The sequence below is a fragment of the Scyliorhinus torazame genome, chromosome 8 (assembly GCF_047496885.1).
Source record: "Scyliorhinus torazame isolate Kashiwa2021f chromosome 8, sScyTor2.1, whole genome shotgun sequence".
Taxonomy (NCBI): Eukaryota; Metazoa; Chordata; class Chondrichthyes; order Carcharhiniformes; family Scyliorhinidae; genus Scyliorhinus; species Scyliorhinus torazame.
In genome coordinates this window covers 147976421-147995486 of record NC_092714.1, presented here as the reverse complement: position 1 = coordinate 147995486, position 19066 = coordinate 147976421, and the positions used below count along the sequence as shown (strand labels likewise).

The window sequence follows — 19066 nt, the reverse complement described above, 5'->3', positions numbered from 1 at the left end:
GGGACGGTCTGGAGGGACGTCCAGCTGGCCCTACGGTCCAGTATTCTCCCGGCCTCCCGCTGGAAGGAGGTCCTCCCCGACGCACTTCACTCCATTCGGTCGCTCCTGTGCATGGTGACTAACGAAACCCCCCATGAACGTCTCTTTGCCTTCCCCAGGAAGTCCACCTCCGGGGTTTCGCTCCCAACGTGACTGGCAGCTCCAGGACCCGTTCTCCTCCGCAAGCACCTGTGGCTCCACAAGGCGGACCCATTGGTTGAGGGTACAGCTACTCCACGCAAACCCGCAGCACACCTACGTAGCGTACCCTGACGGCCACCAAGACACAGTCTCCCTCAGGGACCTGGCACCAGCTGGGTCCCCACATACCCCCCTCTCTGTCCCGGCGCCACATTCCCTTCCCCCAGCGCACCCCCCCATAGCCCCCGCTCCAGGACAATCCGTCCTCCCCTTGGTCCCACCCAGGGATGAAGAGGATGTCGACATGCTCCCGGAGTCACCGACGACCGAGCCGACGCCTGACTCACCACCAGCACTGCGGCGCTCTCAATGACGGATCAAGACGCCCGACCGTCTAAATTTGCAACCTTCTCTGAAATTTTAATGACAACCTGTATGTAAATAGTTTTCCACCACCCCCTCATTTTTAACAAGGGGTGAATGTGGTAGTCACCACTGTTGTATTATATTGTATATACTGCATTGCATACGAGGGTATTACGGTAAGGCCCCTGTACTACAGGTACGGGGTTAGATCCCTGCCTGCTGGCTCCGCCCAGTAGGCGGAGTATAAATGTGTGTGCTCTCCGAACTGCAGCCATTTCGGCAGCAGCTGTAGGAGGCCACACATCTCTGCATAATAAAGCCTCGATTACTCTCTACTCTCGTCTCGTCGTAATTGATAGTGCATCATTCAGTATTGATTCTTCACCCCCTCCCCAACGTTTCACACCTCCTAGGCCCATTGAAACCTGCTCGCCAGGCTCCAATGTCCGCAGCCCCTCCCCCATCTCACCTCCGTTCACTAGCCGACTTAAGTTTGCTAGTGCAGGGGCCACTTCCCAGGCCTTCCCTTCCTTCCCCCCCGCCCAGTCCCACGATAAACAATCAAACATACACATCTCAGAATAAAAATCGCCAGAAAGAACAACAATAAAATACTTTTTATGTGAATTTAAAGTACCCAATTCACTTATTCCATTTAAGGTGCAATTTAGCGTGGCCAATCCACCTACCTTGCACATCTTTGGGTTGTGAGGGCGAAACCCACGCAAACACGGGGAGAATGTGCAAACTCTACACGGACAGTGACCCAGAGCCAGGACCGGCCCTGGGACCTCGGCACCGTGAGGCAGCAATGCTAACCACTGCGCCACCATGCAGCCCAACAATAAAAAACTTAATCTCTATAACGGCATGAAGTAAAAATATAAGTTAAAAATGCATATGTAAACTCCCCCAACTCCCCTTCCACAGTCCACAACACCTCTTCGGTCCCATTCTTCACTTCTGCCCCAAGCCTTCTGCCTTCACAAACGCCTCCGCCACCTCCACCATCTCAAATAGTTGGACTCTGGAGTTGAAGGTCACCCTCAGCTTCGCTGGATACACCACTCCAAATCGCACCCCACTGTGTACAATACCGTCTTCACACGGCCGAAAGCCGCTCGCCTCTTTGCCAGCTCCACTGTCAAGTCCTGGTAAATGCGAACACCAGCATGAGCCCACTGCACCTCCCGCTTCTGCTTTGCCCAAACCTTCTCCTTCATGTGTTACCTGTGCAAACAGATGAACACTGCCATTGGCGGCTCATTCAATTTAGGCTTAGGGCTCAGCGACCAATGAGCTCGGTCCAGTTCGTATCGAGAGGGTTGCTCTCCCTCCCCCATCAGCTCCGCCAACATCTTGGCAAAGTACTCCATCGGTCTCGGGCCCTCTGCCGCCTTGGGCAAGCCCACAATCCTCAAATGTTGCCGCCTCGAGTGGTTCTCCAAGTCCACCAACTTTTCTCGCAACCCCTTGTTGGCTGCAACATGACCTCCTCCACTCCCTTTACCTTCTCGCTCTGCTCCCTCACCTCGGCCGATGTCTTCACCACAGCTACTCTCACCGGGGCGACTGCCTCCACCACCAACGACTTCAATGCCACCGCCATCTCTTTCCTCAGCACCTCCATATGTTTCGCAAACTGCTTCTCTAACTTTTAGGATAAAACCTCAGTCATCCTCTCTGCAGTAAGCAGTGCGGCCCCACCCAGCAGCCCAGCCTCCGCCATATTGCTAGCTTCCTGGCTGGTCCTCTCACTCAACTGTGGACACACACTCCCTCCCTTTTTCACAGCTGTTTTCCTTTGACTCTTTGACATTCGTTGCCTTCTTTATTCCTTCCTACACCCAACCATTCACAAATTGCCCCCAGGACCCCGGACATTAAAACTCCTAAAATCCACCTCGGCAGGAACCACCCAACTTGCGGCTTCCCCTCTACATGTCGCCACCGGAAGCCCTCCATCAAATGGACTGTTACTCTCGACATTGAACTACAACTGCTTCACCAGCCAGACAAAATATATATATATGATACACGAAAGCATTTAGAAGCGAAATCAGGAATGGCTATTTCATGCAACGGGTAATAAGAATCTGGAACTTGCTGACCATAAGACTGTGGCCGTCAAATTGGAGTATGCAGCATCTGGTTTTAGGTGCTACACAGCCAATTCAGACACACGAATGGGGTCAAGGTTCATCCACATGCATCCAATGGGATATACGCAGGATGCCATTTTAGTCATGGGGCTTGCATGTGGTGTCTCACAATCGCGGGCCACAGAGCAGTGAGCTGAAGGCAGCGATCAGACTATGATGTTCATTTGGCTTGGTACTGCCATTTTAGAAATCCATAGTACAGGCAATATGCTGGGCGGAATTCTCCAATAATGGGGCTATGTCCCCACTGTCGTGTTGGATGTTCTGCTGCACAAATGATCCAACACGGCTGTAGATGGTACAACTCTGTTTTATTGTCTAATCAACGGTAACAACTAACTACTGGCTTGGGTCCGTGCTTCACCAGCTAACCTGTGGACCCAGCCCTATCACTATCTTAGTGAGGCACTCAGCACATGGTGTATGTCTGAATGGTGTATGTCTGAATGGCACGCTGAGCTCTGTGCTCTGAGCTATCTCCTGGTAGAATGAGCGGGAACTGTGATGTTCCCTGTTTTATAGTGCGTGTGCTCTCACTGGTGATTGGCTGTGATGTTATATGTGTGCTGGTTGGTCCAACTGCCTGTCCATCAATGTGTGTGTGATTGCACCATGATATGCTGATCTGGATATCATGACACCCAATCCAGCGGAAAAACGCTGGTGAATCACTCTGGACTTTCCTTAAGAAAGTTCTGAGCAATTCTCCTACCTGCAGTGGGCTGGCAGGGCCCCGGAATTCTCCTCGCAGCCCTGGCTGCGGATACGGGGCCCCGCACTTCCGGTCAGGAGTCCGTGCATGTGCACAGCGGTGGCTTGCAGCGGCCGCCCCGTGGGAATGGCGGAGTCGTACCGCAGAGCGGCATCAGAAATGTAGGCCCTCCCGAGATCGCACGCACCCGCGGTCTGCGACGCCCGATCACTCCCCTGGCCGTCCATGAGGCCCCCCCCCCCCCCCCTTCCGGTGATCGATCCCCGGTCGATTCCCGGCTTGGATCACTGTCTGTGCGGAGTCTGCACGTTCTTCCCGCGTCTGCGTGGGTTTCCTCCGGGTGCTCCGGTTTCCTCTCACAGCCTAAAAAGGTGGATTTGTCATGCTAAATAGCCGTTAAGTGCCAAAAAGGTTAAGTGGGGTTGCGGGGATAGGGTGTGTAGTGACATGCATCACTGTATATACACAAGGGGTTAATGTAAATACACTGCAACTAAGTAACCACTAGAGGGAGCACCAGAGATGGCATGACATGCAGACACGCAACCAATGGGTCATTAGAACAGGACACAACCAATGGGTAATCAGGACACCCAGAGGTGGCATTACCACAAGGGGGCACTACACGCTCATACAAAAAGGACAAGACACACAGGCTCTGCCTCTTCCACCGGCTGTAACCAAGAGAGCCAGATAGGGTTGATTATCAGCAACATCACACCCTAGCACATGGTCGAGGGCAAGCTTATACAGTTAGCAGAATAGACTGAGTTACTAGAGGCAGATTAGTAGAGTGTTGAACTCATTTAAGAGCATTGTTAATCGTTCAATAAATACGTTAAACTTATCTCTGAGTCTGGAGCATCTTTCAGCAGAGCCTGCATCAAGTGGCAGGTTATGACATAACACAACATGGTACAGGAATGACTGCTCAATCTCCCTAGTGCAACTCAGCAAGGTTAAGACAACCAGCAACCGAATCCAGGCACGATGAACAAGATTCAGGCTCCTCATCAACTCAGGACCACCGGTAATCTTAGTGCTAGCTGGCATTCGTTCAAACAAAAATTCCAACTGTACATGGAAGCATCCGACCTGAATGGCGCGACCGATGCTCGAAAGATAGCTCTTCTACTCACCATTGCGGGTGAACATGCGATAGAGATCTTCAACTCGTTTCAATACTCAGAAGGGCAGAACAAAATACCAGACCACCCTGGACAAATTTGACAGCCAGTGCGAGGTGGACACGAACGAATTCGGTAAAAATGGCGCGAATACTCACCACGAGGCAAGGGAGGGTTGAGACAGAAGAAGGCGGCAGTTTTGAATGGCAGCCATCTTGCACATGTGCAGTCTGACCAGTCCGCACATGCGCACTTCCCTAAAAGACGCAAACCGGTGTTTTGCACATGCGCGAGAAGCCATGCATGCGCAGTTGCGAAAAGAGCGCACAGTAAAGGAACCTCGGCGTATGCATGAGCAATTGAGTCCTACGCATGACGTCAGAAACCCCAGACCACGCCCACTTAACAGGGAAATGTCCCCAAATTAAAAAGAAGAGTTTTAAAGCCACAAAACACAATTCTTTCACCTCGAAAGACAGAACAATGCCTGAACTTCTACCAGATGTTGGAAATAACCTCTGCAGCACCCTGGAACAAGCAGTTTGCACCACCCAAAGCACAGGGACAAATCCGAAACCAAAGAAGATGATTTGTTCATTGAACAAGAAGAAAACGATACCACACAGCAAGTTCTGAACGACCCCATTGGCATCAGGAGTGTGCGACACCAAACGCATGACTCTGATCAAGGCAGTGCTACAAATCCAGACGAAGACTACCTGGATAACGCATACCGAGTAGGCATCATCACGAAGGGAGAATACGTCACACCGGGCACATTGCAAGTCCCGTCAATCCTTGCCGTGGATTTCGAGGACGAATGGAATGCAGTGATGGATGTCAACCAATGCCCCATCCAGTTCAAACTGCACACAGGTGCCTCCGCCAATCTGATCTCGCAGTCGGACTTCACGAGAATCAAGAAGGCTCCCAAGCTCCTTCCAGCTGCCTGCAAACTCCAGGACTACACTGGCAACGCAATTAAGGCACTGGGGTCCTGTCACCTGACAGTGTCCAACTGACACATACAGACAAGCCTAGGCTTCGAGATTGTTCAGCTAAACAGGGTGTCCCTGCTAGGTGCGTGCAAGCAACTGAACCTCATCCAACCATGACCCGTCTCATCCGGATCCTCAGGCCAGGATCGACGACATCCTGACCCAGTACCCAGATGTCTTCAGCGGGATGGGCACACTTCCGTACGAGTACAGGATTCTACTGCGGCCTGATGCCAAACCAGTGGTCCACGCACCACGAAGAGTCCCCGACTCCACACAGAGAGCGATGAAAGACTCCACAGAGAGAGCGATACAAGCCTCCACAGAGAGCTTGTTGACAGACTCCACAATGGAAGCAACTCAAGCTTCCATAGCGAAGTCCATGCATGAACAAGACCATGAAGGTCTATCAACCTTATCTGAGCAACCAGCAGCAGACTATGAAAGTCTATCCAGCTCATTTAACCAACAAGTGACGAAGAAATCACAATTCCCATACAAGATGTGCAAGATCACAGCGAGACTGACAGATCTCAGCTCGTATGTACAGAGGCACTCAACAATCAAAGTGAAACTACTCTTGAGTCCAGTGAGACCACGTCATTTAAAACCTCATCCACTCGAGCCTATCCACAAGAAAATGAAATCTTGAAGATTTTGACTCCAGACGAGGAGCCAATGTGAACCAGAAATGACTCCAGAAGAGGAGCACCAAGGAATCAAAGAGGAATCACTTCAACCACAAAGGAGTGATGTCAGCAAGATCAATGCAACATCCGGACATTCTCACAATCCTCACGAAGAAACGCTCAATGAAGCATCAGATAACACAAAGGACACTGCACACAAGTATCTTTGAGAATGACTCGAATTTGCACACGGAACAGTCATTGAGTGCGACAAGCACGACAAAAACAGCAAAAACAACAACAGTAAAACAACTTGTACGACATGGTACAACTGTGCACATGAAGGACAATGTAACAGCACAGCTCAAAACAATGGCAAGAGTACAAACATACCATGGCATGACAACGAATCTCACCAATTCACGTTTGTTCCACTACAAACAAGCAAACCAGCTTTCAAGAAAGATGACATACAGAATCGCTACAAGCATAGTAAAAAAAAAGTATAAATCAGACAACGAAGTGATTCGACCATTCGAACACCTCATGATGACTTCTTGGTTACTTAAACACAAGAACCCTGACGATGTTCACAAAGAAATGACAACATCAACATCACCACTTCAACAACAGAAGAAGAAAGCAACTCAACAGTACAAATTCATAAGATTGGACTCATAGATATTAATTGGTATTGTATAATCATCAATATCATCACATCTTGTACATGTCATCATTCATCTACCTGTTTTGTATAATTTTCTTTAACAAAGTACAGAAAATATGTAACACGTAAAAAGGGGGGATGTAGTGATATGCATCACTATATATACACAAGGGGTTAATGTAAATACACTACCACTAAGTAACCACTAGAGGGAGCACCAGAGATGTCATGACATGCAGACACGCAACCAATGGATCATTAGAACAGGACACAACCAATGGGTAATCAGGACACCCAGAGGTGGCATTACCACAAGGGGGCACTACACGCTCATACAAAAAGGATATGATACACAGGCTCTGCCTCTTCCACTAGCAGAAACCAAGAGAGCAGGACAGGGTTGATTATCAAAACTTCACACCCTAGCACATGGTCGAGAGCAAGCTTGTATAGTTAGCAGAATAGACTGAGTTACAAGAGGCAGATTAGTATAGTGTCGAACTCATTTAAGAGCATTGTTAATCATTCAATAAATACGTTAAACTTATCTCCGAGTCTGGAGTATCTTTCAGCAGAGCTTACATCAAGTGGCAGCTTATGTTACTAGCAATAACAAAACACAACAGGGTGGAGGTGTGCGCTTGAGTCGGGTTCTCTTTCCAAGGGCCAGTGGGGACTCGATGGGCCGAATGGCATCCTTCAGCACTGCAAATTCTCTGAAATTTTATAAGAGGAAGCAGCAGCGTCTACCTTATCCACACCTTTTATACTTCAATTTGATCTCCCCTCTCTTCTAAAACTCCAGACAGTTTGGGCCTAAACTGCTCAATCTGTCTTCATAAGACAAACCCCTCGTCTCCCAGTTGGCAGAGTTGGCTGGTCCCATACCACCGATCAAAAGAGTAAAAGCACTGCCCCGACATCCATCACCCCCCCTCCTCCCCCGGCACGTGCTGTACAAAAACAAAATCTGCCAGCGCTAGATGGCAGCAATGTACACAGCTGAGCAATTCCACACACAACTCTTGTACATGACTAATTAGGCAGAAACTGTAACAGCTCCACGCTTGCAACGCATTAACTATTTATCAAAAAAATATATACATTTTGATGCATTGCCTGTGAAAAATGCTGTCCCGTTGTCTTCTGCATTCCTGCACTTTTACAGAAGGGGCCATTTTAAAGCAGAGAGCTCCATAAGGACCCAGCAGTGAGAGAGTGAGAGAGACTGTTCATTACAGAGACTGTGGATTTTCTGCCTTCTCTTCAGAAACAAAAAAAACCTCTCCTCTCAGTCAAGGCAACACTTATGACAGACTGTGTCCACGAAACACATGCAAACATGCAGATGTGTGCCAGTGGAGGTGGACCTCCATTCCTACCTGCTGCCATGACAGAATGCTATTTGGTCCCGTCAATTTGCTGGGTGCTCCCCTCATCAGAACTCACAGTCACTTCTGCACACTGGGCTGGATTGAAAGCACTGAGAGAACACACACACAAACAAAAAAAAGAGGCTTGATTGCAACTGGCAGCATCGAGCAACACCTGGTTCAGCTTGGATGAGACAAAAGAGCAAGGTTTTCAACATCTGCTGTGTGACTGGGAGTAGGAATCCCTCCACCAGCACAGGCACCGACCACAATGTGCTCAGATAACTTCCTGCACCGATCGTAAAAATGCAAAACAGACAAGAGTGCCAGGCAGGCAGGGAGGGGAGGGGGGGGGGGGAATAAATCTGAATTTGTTACAACGAGGGAACAATCCCAGGGGAGGTGAATGCTCCCTGTTATTTTTCCGCACTCACTGTTCCAACAACTGGGCTACAGCATATCTAACCTTCTGCAGCTCTGAAAGACGGATGCCATTGAAGTAGCCGTCAGCCAGTTTACCTTAGGGACCCTGTGTCTTATCAGTGCTGTAGCAGCACAGCCCCTTTTGCACTCTGTCAGCATCTGTGATTTAAAATTTAAAGGTACACGCACCGCCGATTCTTCCCCCCTCCCCTCCTTCAACACGCCAACTTCTCCCGAGTGGACACTCCAGCGATGATTTTAAAAAGAGACAAGACGGCTGAAACTACCCCCCCCCCCCCCCCCCCCACACACACTGTTATTTCTCCCTTGCCTTATTTTGAAGTAGTACTGAATAATTTACAAGGGACTTCTACGCTCTGGAGCATCTCTCCTCCGCTGGCGTTGTGTTTGATCAGCTCATCAAAGAGGTCCCAGTGCCCAGGAATGGAAACAGGAAGCAATGAATCCGCCCAGAGTGGATAAAAGGCTGGGTCGGATTCTTTCCCTGGACAGCGAGTGAAAGGGGATGGGGTTCACCCTCCAGCTCACTTTGCAGCTGCCCAGGAATCTTAGCACCAGACTTTTGTTTTCTGTTTTTCGTTTTAGATTTCTGCTATTTACTAGACCCCTCATCCCCACCCCCACAACAGAAGATCTGGGGTGCTGCCAGAGCAAGGGAAAAGGAGCAGGAGTGTGTCGTCAGCCAATCAGATGGAAGGATCCTCGCTGAAGTACACAGAATCTAAATGTGGAAGAATCAATTGGAATGTTTATTTCAATGTTCAGTCAGGTCCAGGAAGCGAAATAAGAGAGAGAGAGAAAGGATCAAAAACAGAAATTATTGGACAATCTCAGCAGGTCTGAAAGGATCTGTGGAGAGAGAACGGAGCTAACGTTTCTAGCCTGGATGATTCTTTGACAAAAAGAAAGGAGGTTGGGATTAAATTTGAGAGGTGAAAGGGATGGAAGGAAATGGAAAAAAATATTATTCACAAAAACTCCAACAATATTAAAAATGTGAAGGAATGAGACTGCACACTTATAAAATTAAATTTTCACGGCTACAGAGATTGTTTGGCAGTGATTAGGATTTATTGAAGTGTTAATAATTCACCCAGACCGGACTATTCCAGAAATAACTTTTTCTAGCATGTGGGTAACTCCATGAATAAGTGCAGAAATTTCATGCCCTCCTCGCAATTTAATGCCAAGTCTATCAGAAGGTTCCGCTGTATTGAGGGTTATAATGAATAGGACAATAAATTCAAAATCACACCTTCTGAAACTAATACAAACATACACCAGTACCAGAATTGTACATTGCTCGCGAGCATGTGTGCCCGACCCGGAAGCACGTGAAATCGTGGGAGAAGACATTGGGTGCAAATGCCGACGCCATCACAGGCAGCACGAGAGCACAAGTGGCAAGCACTGTGGCTTCACAGCACCAGGGTCCGAGGTTCGATTCCCCGCTGGGACACTGCGTGGAGTCTGCACGTTCTCCCCGTGTCTGCATGGGTTTCCTCCGGATGCTCCGGTTTCCTACCACAGTCCAAAGACGTGCAGGTTAGGTGGATTGGCCATGCTAAATTGCCCTTAGTGTCCAAAAAGGTTAGATGGGGTTATTGGGTTACATTGATAGGGAGGAAGTGAGGGCTTAAGTGGGTCAGTGCAGACTCGAGGGGCTGAATGGCCTCCTTCTGCACTGTGTGTTCTATTCTATCAGGCACTTGGGCTATATTTTGGTTGGTGGGCACACTCGAGTGCTGGAGGTGCACCCACCGACAATCAAGCAGAGAATTTCACCCATTAAGTGGCCAATTGAATGCCATTTAACGTGTCTCATTTGCTTTTCCAGTTGACGGGTGGGCCGATTTAGGCCTTTACATTTTCGCTCCAATTTAGATCCAGAACTGTCAGGGCTGAAATAAAATTAACAAGTATGCCTGTGTATGGTTGTGCTGCTTAGACACTCCTGACATATTTTTACCATCAATATTTATTTTTACATGTCAGCAGCTCCTTCAGACAGCTCCACAGCAGCTACCTCCCGTCACCACCCAGGAGGTGAGTTACTCGCCAAAGGATTCCTAGCCATTGATCTGCTCTTGTAGCCACAGTATTTATATGGCTGGTCCAGTTCGGTTTCTGATCAATGGTAACCCCCAGGATGTTGAAAGTGGGGAGGATTCTGTGATGCTCGTGCCATTGAATGTCAAGGGGCGATGGTTAGATTATCTCCTGTTGGAGATGGTCAATGTTGGCACATCATAGTCTTTGAAAGATGTCTAATCAGTCTGAATCTCCTGCCCTCTCCCATTGCTCAGCATTCCCTTCATATTAATCCAATATCTCCTCAACATTTACTCTTGAATTTGCTTCTATCATCCTTTTAGGCTGAAAGTTCCAGATCATAACTCCGCACTGTAAAGGTTTCCTTCCTCATGCCCCCTCTGATTGTTTCACCAATTATCTTAAAGGGATTTTGTTACTGACCTTCCTGCCTCTGCAAACACTTTCACCTTATTTACTCGATCAACACCCACATGATTCTCAACATGCCTATTAAATTTCCCTCTTGAAGGAGCACAGGCACAAAAATTAGTCTCTCTCCACATAACTGAAGTTTGTCACCCCAGGTAATAACCCAATAAATCTCCCCTACACTCTCCGTAACTAAGGCCTTGGCAGCTCTTCGGAAGGATGGCCCCGGAATTGGTCAGAGTACTCCAGCTGATGTTTAACCAGGGGTTTATGAGGTATTAGCAAAATCTCCATGGTTTTCTACTCTATGCCTCAAAGAATAAGGCTAAAGATCCCTTGTTGCTTTTTTAACAGCCTTCTCAACTTGTCATGTCACCTTCAAAGACTTCCGATACCACAGATCGCTCTGTTCCTGTGCCCCCTTTAAAATGATACCATTTATTTTATACTGCCTCTCATTCTTCCTACCAAGTGAATCACTTCACACTTCTCCACATTTCATTCCATCTGTCATATGTCTTCCCAATCCACCAGTCTGTCTATGTCTCCCTGAAATCTGTCTGTACCCTCCTCATTGTTTATTCCATGTTTCGGGGCATTGCAAACTGTTAAAGCATGTCCTGTGAATCAAAATCAGGATTTTCAATAAAACGCAAAAATAACTGTGTTTGGATGCTGACCCCCAAGGGATACTGCTGATCACATTCCTTCTGCCCGGAGGACAACCATTCATTACTATCCTCTGCTTTGCATCTCTCCGATCATTTTGCAACATTCAGTCACTGGGTCTTTAAGTCCATGGGCTTTAATTTTGATAAAGATCATTGGAGAGCATCAACCAACTTTGGAAAGTCCACATACACATTGTAAAAAGAAAAAAACAGCACCTTTCCCAACCTCAGAAAATCCCAAAGTTCCTTATAGCTAATGATGTACTTCTCTGAAGTGCAGAGATTGTTGTAATGTGGGAAATACAGCAGCCAACTTGTGCACAGCAAGCTCCCACAAACAGCAGTGTGGAAATGACTAGATAACCTGTTTGAACAATGTTAATTGAGGGACACATAATGGACCAGGGCACTGAGGCTAATTTCTCCACTTGTCTTCGGAATAATAGCATGGGGCCTTTACAGCCACTTTGAGAGGACAGATGTCTCGCCTCAGTTTAACATCCCATCTGCGGGTCAGCTGCAGCACTCCCACGCTATTCCACTGGAGTGTTGGCCTAGAATTTTATGCTCAAGCCCTGCAGTGCCAATTGAACCCACAACCATTTGGCCCACAGGTGAGAGTGCCATAGTTGAATTGGCAGTGACAGCAGTTTCACTCCCACTCACCATGACTTAAAATATCACAGTCAAGTCAGTCAAATAGAATTTGCCTTCAATAAATCATTACTGACTTTTATTTATTAACCTTATTTAGCCCAAGTGTCAATTAATTTCGTCCCTGTTATTGGACACGATTTAACAGGACAAAAACAGAGTCCCAATACAGAAGCGAGTGCTTCTCGGCTCGCCAGTGCAGGAAGATAACTCGCGTATCGGGGCCATATTAAAATGCCACCCCGATCTTTTGACCCTCCCCCCAGCCACCCCACCACGGCCTCCGGATGCTCCCCACTGCACATAACTTACCTCTTTTGGGTCCTCGAGTACCTCCTCACCCCATCTCTTAAGGGCAAGACACCCCTGGACCTGACCCCTGGCACAGGCAACCTGGCACCCAGGCACCTTGGGATTGTCATCCTGGATGTGCCGCGGCCAGCCTGGCAGTGCCACGCACTCAGAGGCTAGGAACGCGGTGACCGGTAACTCACCTCCTGACTCCCCAAAGCCTTTCCACCACCTGCAAGGCACAAGTCAGGAGTGTGATGGAATACTTTCCACGTGCCTGGAGGATTGCAGCTCCAACAACACTTGACACCATCCAGGACAAAGTAGGCCACTTGATTGGCACCATCCATCACCTTAAATACACTCTCTCCATCACCAACACACAGCTGCAGCTGTGTGTACCATCTACAAGATGCACTGCAGCAACTCACCAAGGCTCCTTAAGGCCAGTGTTTTTCAAACTTATTTTCCTAGGACCCACTTTTATCAACTGGTCACCCTCTGAGACTCACAGCAGCTGACCTTCGCAACCCACACTGCCGACCTCTGCGACCCACGCCAGCCGACCTTTGCAACTCACGCTAACCGACCTTCATGACCCACACCGGCCGACCTTTGTGACCCATTTTGCGACACACCATTTTTGCTTTATGTTTAATGAGACAGGTGAACCTGCTTGGTTCTCACAATCTTATTGCTTTGTCATTCAATTGTACATTGCTGCTAAAGAATTCTCACTGTATCCTTTAAAAGAAATCAAGAGGTTTGTTCTCAAACTCGCCGTGTTTAGTTTTCAAATGCCTTTAAAGCTTTGAGGATTTTAAACTTCAATTTGCCAGTACTTCTCTGCATATAGCACACATGGGCTTTGCATTCTGATTTGAATTGGCACAATTAATAAAGCCATACCTCTAGAAATCATCTTCATACTGCTTTGTTCCTGATTTCAGCTTCTTCTCAATGGGTTGTTCATCAGAGGCACTGAAGCTCACACCGTCACTGCTTTGTCCTGCTGTGGACTCTCCTGTGCAGTTTTCTCCAGCAGATTCAGCAGTGTGACCCTGGCCTGTTTGTGTCTTTGTCCCTCCCTTCCTTATTACAAAATGATCCACCCTCTGTTTTCACAGTCCTGTTGCCTAGCTTGCTCGCAGCTACAAGATGGAGGAATATCTCCTCCCTGATTTCATGCCGGAAGTGTGGGTATGTGACGTCAGTGTGGGTGCCAGAGACGTGACCTGCGCTTTGCCATTGCTTTTTCCGGGAAGACTTAATTGCTTTTTAAAAGAAATTTGGTGCTGGGCAACGCACTGACATCAGAAGGAGGCGGTACTGGGACAGCGTGCTGACATCATAAGGAGGCGGTACTGAGACAACAGTGTGCTGACATCATAAGGAGGCGGTACTGGGTCGGCGTGCTGACATCATAAGGAAGAGGTACTGGGACAGCATGCTGACATCATAAGGAGGCGGTACTGGGACAGTGTGCTGACATCATAAGGAGGCGGTACTGGGACACTGTGCTGACATCAGAAGGAGGTGGTACTGGGACAGCGCGCTGACATCAGAAGGAGGCGGTACTGGGACAATGTGCTGACATCAGAAGGAGGCAGTACTGGGACGGCGCGCTGACATCAGAAGGAGGCTGTACTGGGACAACAGTGTGCTGACATCAGAAGGAGGCGGGACTGGGACAACAGTGTACTGATATCAGAAGGAGGCGGTACTGGGACAACAGTGTGCTGACATCAGAAGGAGGCAATACTGGGACAGTGTGCTGACATCAGAAGGAGGCGGTACTGGGACAATGTGCTGACATGAGAAGGAGGCGGTACTGGGACAATGTGCTGACATGAGAAGGAGGCGGTACTGGGACAACAGTGTGCTGACATCAGAAGGAGGCGGTACTGGGACAGCATGATGACATCATAAGGAGGCGGTACTGGGACAAAAGTGTGCTTACATCAGAAGGAGGTGTTACTGGGACAGCGTGCTGACATCTGGAGGCAGCAGTCTATCCTGCTGGGCTCTTTGCCTGTGCACTGCCGGATCAGTCTGAGGGGACACATATGCACGGGGCGGTCGGCATTTTTAAAAGCCGGTCGCATTGATTGGACGCTTCTCCTGTGATCGAGAATGCCGCGACCAATCACTCCTACCTGTGGGTCATAACCCTGAGTTTGAAAAAGGACAAGAACAGCAGATATCCGAGAACTCCACCATCTGGAGGTTCCCCTCCATGTCACTCACCATCCTGACTAGGAAATGTATCGCCGTTCCTTCACTGTCGCTGGGTCAAAATCCTGGAACTCCCTCCCTAACAGCACTGTGGGTGTACTTACACCATGTGGACTGCCGCGGTTAAAGAAGGCAGCTCATCACAAGGGCAATTAGAGATGGGCAACAAATGCTGGGCCCCGGCAGCGATGCCCATATCCCATGAATTATTTTTTTTAAATCAGGGAGCAAGCCTGCATTCTAATTAATCTTTTATGTAATTGTGTTTCTCCTGAATTACGTATTGACTTTATTACTGACTGTCTTATGTTTATGGCCTAGTTGTGGTTTCTCTTCAAGTGAAATCATCTTCGCTACATCTACCTTACCAAGTCCCTTCACAATTTGACTGGCCTCCATCAGGCCACTTCTCAACCTCAGCTTTCTCGAGAAAGAGCCCCAGCCTATTTGGTGTTCCATGCTAGTTGTACTCTCTCAGTTCAACCTCAAAGGACTGAGGGCAGACTCATTCAGACACTTTAATAAGTGGCCTATGACCAAGAAGATTTGTATAAGAGAAGAAAGTGCTGCAGGTCCTGTTCCAGTTTATTGCCATTCCACTTTACAGGAAAGATAGGCCGTTTAAAATGCAGCTGCCTCAAGTCAGCACACAGCGTTCTGATCACAGGAGTGTGTGTAGCAGCAGAGAAGCCTTCTCTGTAATTGAAAGAATTGAAACATAAAGGTGAGGAGTTCAAACAAAACTAAGCGTTGGAATTGATTGGTACAATGCATTAGTACATCAGGCCCCAATCCAGAAAAGGCTGTTACGATCCTGCAGAATGGCCGAAGAGGCAGGGGCAGTCTGAGTACAGGTGCAGGCTGCACTAAACTGCCCCCTTAATGTGAGTCAACATCTCAGGAGGAAGGTTAGGTGCAATAACTGAAATTGCCTGAGTTCAGAATTGAAGGGCTGGATTCGCGGGTCCTCTCGATGCAAGTTTCTCGGCAGCGGGAGGCGGCATGCTGTTCGCTGATGGCGGGATTCTCCATTCCCTCCTCTGTCCATCGTCGGACCCTTGAGCCTGTTACACCACTCAATAAGATAATGGTGGATCTGATTGTGACCTTAACTCCAATTTCCTACCTGACTCCATATTACCTTGGTCCCCGTGTCAATCAAATATCTGTCTAACTCAGCCTTGAATATATCCAATGATCCAGCCTTCCTCGCTCTCTAGGTAGAGAATTCCAAAGACCAATGACCCTCTGAGAGAAGAAATTCTTTGTCATCTCCCTCTTAAATGGGAGACCCCCTATTTTAAAACTGTGGCTCCTTGTTCTTCAGTCCTCCACGAGGGGCAACATCACCTCAGCATTGACCCTGCCAAGCTTGACATGGTTCAATAAGAGTACCTCTCATTCTTCTAAACTCCAATGAGTATTATCCAAACCCGCTCAATCTTCGCTCATAAGATAAATCTTTTCATCCCCGGAACCAGCGAGTGAACCTGCTTTAACTGTTAGTGTAACCCTTCTTAAGCGAATAGACAGAAACTGTACACAGTACCTGAGATGCAGTCTCGCCAGTGCCCTGAATGGTTGTAGCAAGACGTCCCGACTTTTATATCCCGTCACCCTTGCAATAAAGGCTTCCCTAATTTGCCTTTCTAATTACTTGCTGTAACTGCATTCTGACTACATTCATGTGCAAGGACACCCAGATCTCTCCGTCCTGCAGAATTCTGCACTCTCTGTCCTTTTAAATCATACCGTGTTTTTTTAATCTTCCTCTGAAACTGGACAACCTCCGATTTTCCCACATTGTCATCTGTCAATTTTTTGCCCACTCACTTAACTTATCTATATTCTTTCATAGGCTCTTTGTATCCTCCTCATATCTTACTTTCCTATTTAGCTTTGTATTGTCGAGTACATGCCCATTGGTGGTTTAATGTCCTAAATAAAAACAGTAAGAACTGGAAATACTCAGAAAGCCTGGCAGCATCTGTGGAGAGAGAAACAGCGCCAACACTCTGAGTCCAATATGACTCTTCTTCAGAACTGCCAGGACTTCAGAACTAAAGCTTACTGTTGCAGTAGAGTTCACGGTGGCTGAGTGTCCTGTCTTGGAGAGATGTGACATATTAACATATTTAAATCAGACTCTGGCACTGCATTTACGAACCCGATTTAAATTCAATAATATTCCTATGGATTTCATAAAGTTTGTGAAACTGGTATGTGAAATGGAGATGGAGCTGCTGGCTCACAAGGATGAGCAGCTTTTCCAACACTGCTTGTGGGCCAGGAGAAGAGGAGTGGTTAGCATTGCTGCCTCTCAGTGCCAGGACCCAGGTTCAATTCCGGCTTTGGGTCTCTGTCTGTGTGGAGTTTGCACTTTCTCCTCTATCTGCATGGGTTCCTCTGGGTGTCCTGGTTTCCTCCCACAATCCAAGGATGTGCAGGCAAGGTGGATTGGCCATGGTAAATTGCCTCTTCGTGTCCAAAGATATGAAGGTCAACTGTGGTTAAGGGCAGGGAATGGTCCTAGGTAGGGACCTCTATCGGAGGATCGGTGCAGACTCAATGGGCCGAGTGGCCTCCTTCTGTACTGTAGGGGTTCTATGGTTCTCTTCCCAGCTTTCAAGGAAGACTTTGGCCTCCTTTCTCTCATGACTATGAACTTTCTTTATTCCCTCCTGATTGCTAACCACCTACCTTCTAAACCCAACATCCCGATCTCCATCCCTGTGATTTCTGACTGTCCCTCCACTGACCATTGTGATGGGTCCCCACACAATTCCTTTCTCAAGCCTCAGTAGCTCTCTCTCTGTGTCACAGTCATGGCTGACCTCTCCCGCTCTCTGATTCCCACGTCCTAAACTCTGATCTACCATCATTCCTGATTGCCAGGGGGAATTGTCTCCAGGATTCCTGGCTGTGATTTCCAGGTGCAGAATTTCCCGCCTAGCAACCGACCAGCCCGTCAACTCAGCTAGCAGCTGGGCGGGAAACCGAGAAAGGATAATGATAATAAGGTGCTACTGTTACATTGGGCAGGAAGTCCAGGTCTCCAATCTTGCTGGGTTTCTCAGTCAATTCCAACCTTTCCTGTACCTTCTGCACTTCCCTGTATATATCAGGGCAATTATTGCTGCAGTGAGGAGAGAGGTTTACTCAACAGGGGAAGATTTCAAGGGAAGATTTAAACTTACTCTGCCCAGCGCAAAATGGAGTCAATGGTCTTAATCCTCTGTTGACCCCGATAACGGGGTGACTGCTAACAGGGTCCAGTACAGCGGCCTGTCTGTTTTAGGTCCCTTTCCATATGCAAATACGACCCTGAGTCAACCGTGTAGTCAAAAAAAACAACCTGTTTTCTAAATTTGCAGTCGCTGAATTAAGAAGCGGGAGGAATGCAGGGGATACTGATTTCATTTGTTTTTATTGTCACATGTACCGAAGTACAATGAAAAGTATTTTTCTGCAGCCAAGGGAACGTACACAGTACGTACACAGTAGACAAAAAGAATAATCAACAGAGAACACTGACAAATGGTACATCGACAAACAGTGATTGGTTACAATGCGGTACAAGAGGCCAGACAAAGCAAATACATGAGCAATACTCCATATTGAGGAGAACTACAACAAATAGCAAGAAATCATGAATAGATTTGCAGAGTGGACAAGTAATTGGCGAATGAAGTTCAACACACATAAATGCGAGGTAGTACATTTTGAAAAACAATGTCATATTATTTAGGGAATAAGAATCTAAATAGGGCAAAGAAGCAAAGAGAAATATTATAACATACAGATATACCCTAAAAATAACGACACAAGTAAATAATGCTAGTAGGAAAGCAAATCAATCAAAGTGAACATAGTTCTTTAATCAAAAGTGAAGTGAATAAAGAACATCAATTCAGTGTGGCAGCCTGGAATAGACAGCGATGCGTTGTTCTTGCAGCATGTTCAAATCTCAGAGGTTGACAACACATCTGCTGAAAGTGTCTCCAGCTGAAATTCCGTGAGATCAGGATTTCAGAACTGAAGACAGAACGCAAGACAATCCAGACAGCAAGCTTTTCGGAAGATTATCAGGTGCT

At 47.6% G+C, this 19066-nt stretch overlaps 1 protein-coding gene across 3 annotated transcripts in view; it reads right to left on the bottom strand.

The window, feature by feature from the left end:
* enox1 (ecto-NOX disulfide-thiol exchanger 1) overlaps positions 1–8735 on the bottom strand; it is a 391926-nt gene extending 383191 nt beyond the window's left edge. The window contains exon 1 of one of the 3 annotated variants that reach the window (XM_072514330.1): positions 8681–8735. Coding sequence is in view for 2 of the 3 variants with exons in the window: in XM_072514332.1 (XP_072370433.1) it covers positions 8224–8233 (10 nt within the window). In the remaining variant the exon portion in view is untranslated. Of the gene's footprint in view, positions 1–8223; positions 8652–8680 lie in introns of those variants that run through there. The other 2 variants (XM_072514332.1, XM_072514329.1) reach the window with 2 other exon arrangements.
* Positions 8736–19066: the final 10331 nt, after the last annotated feature.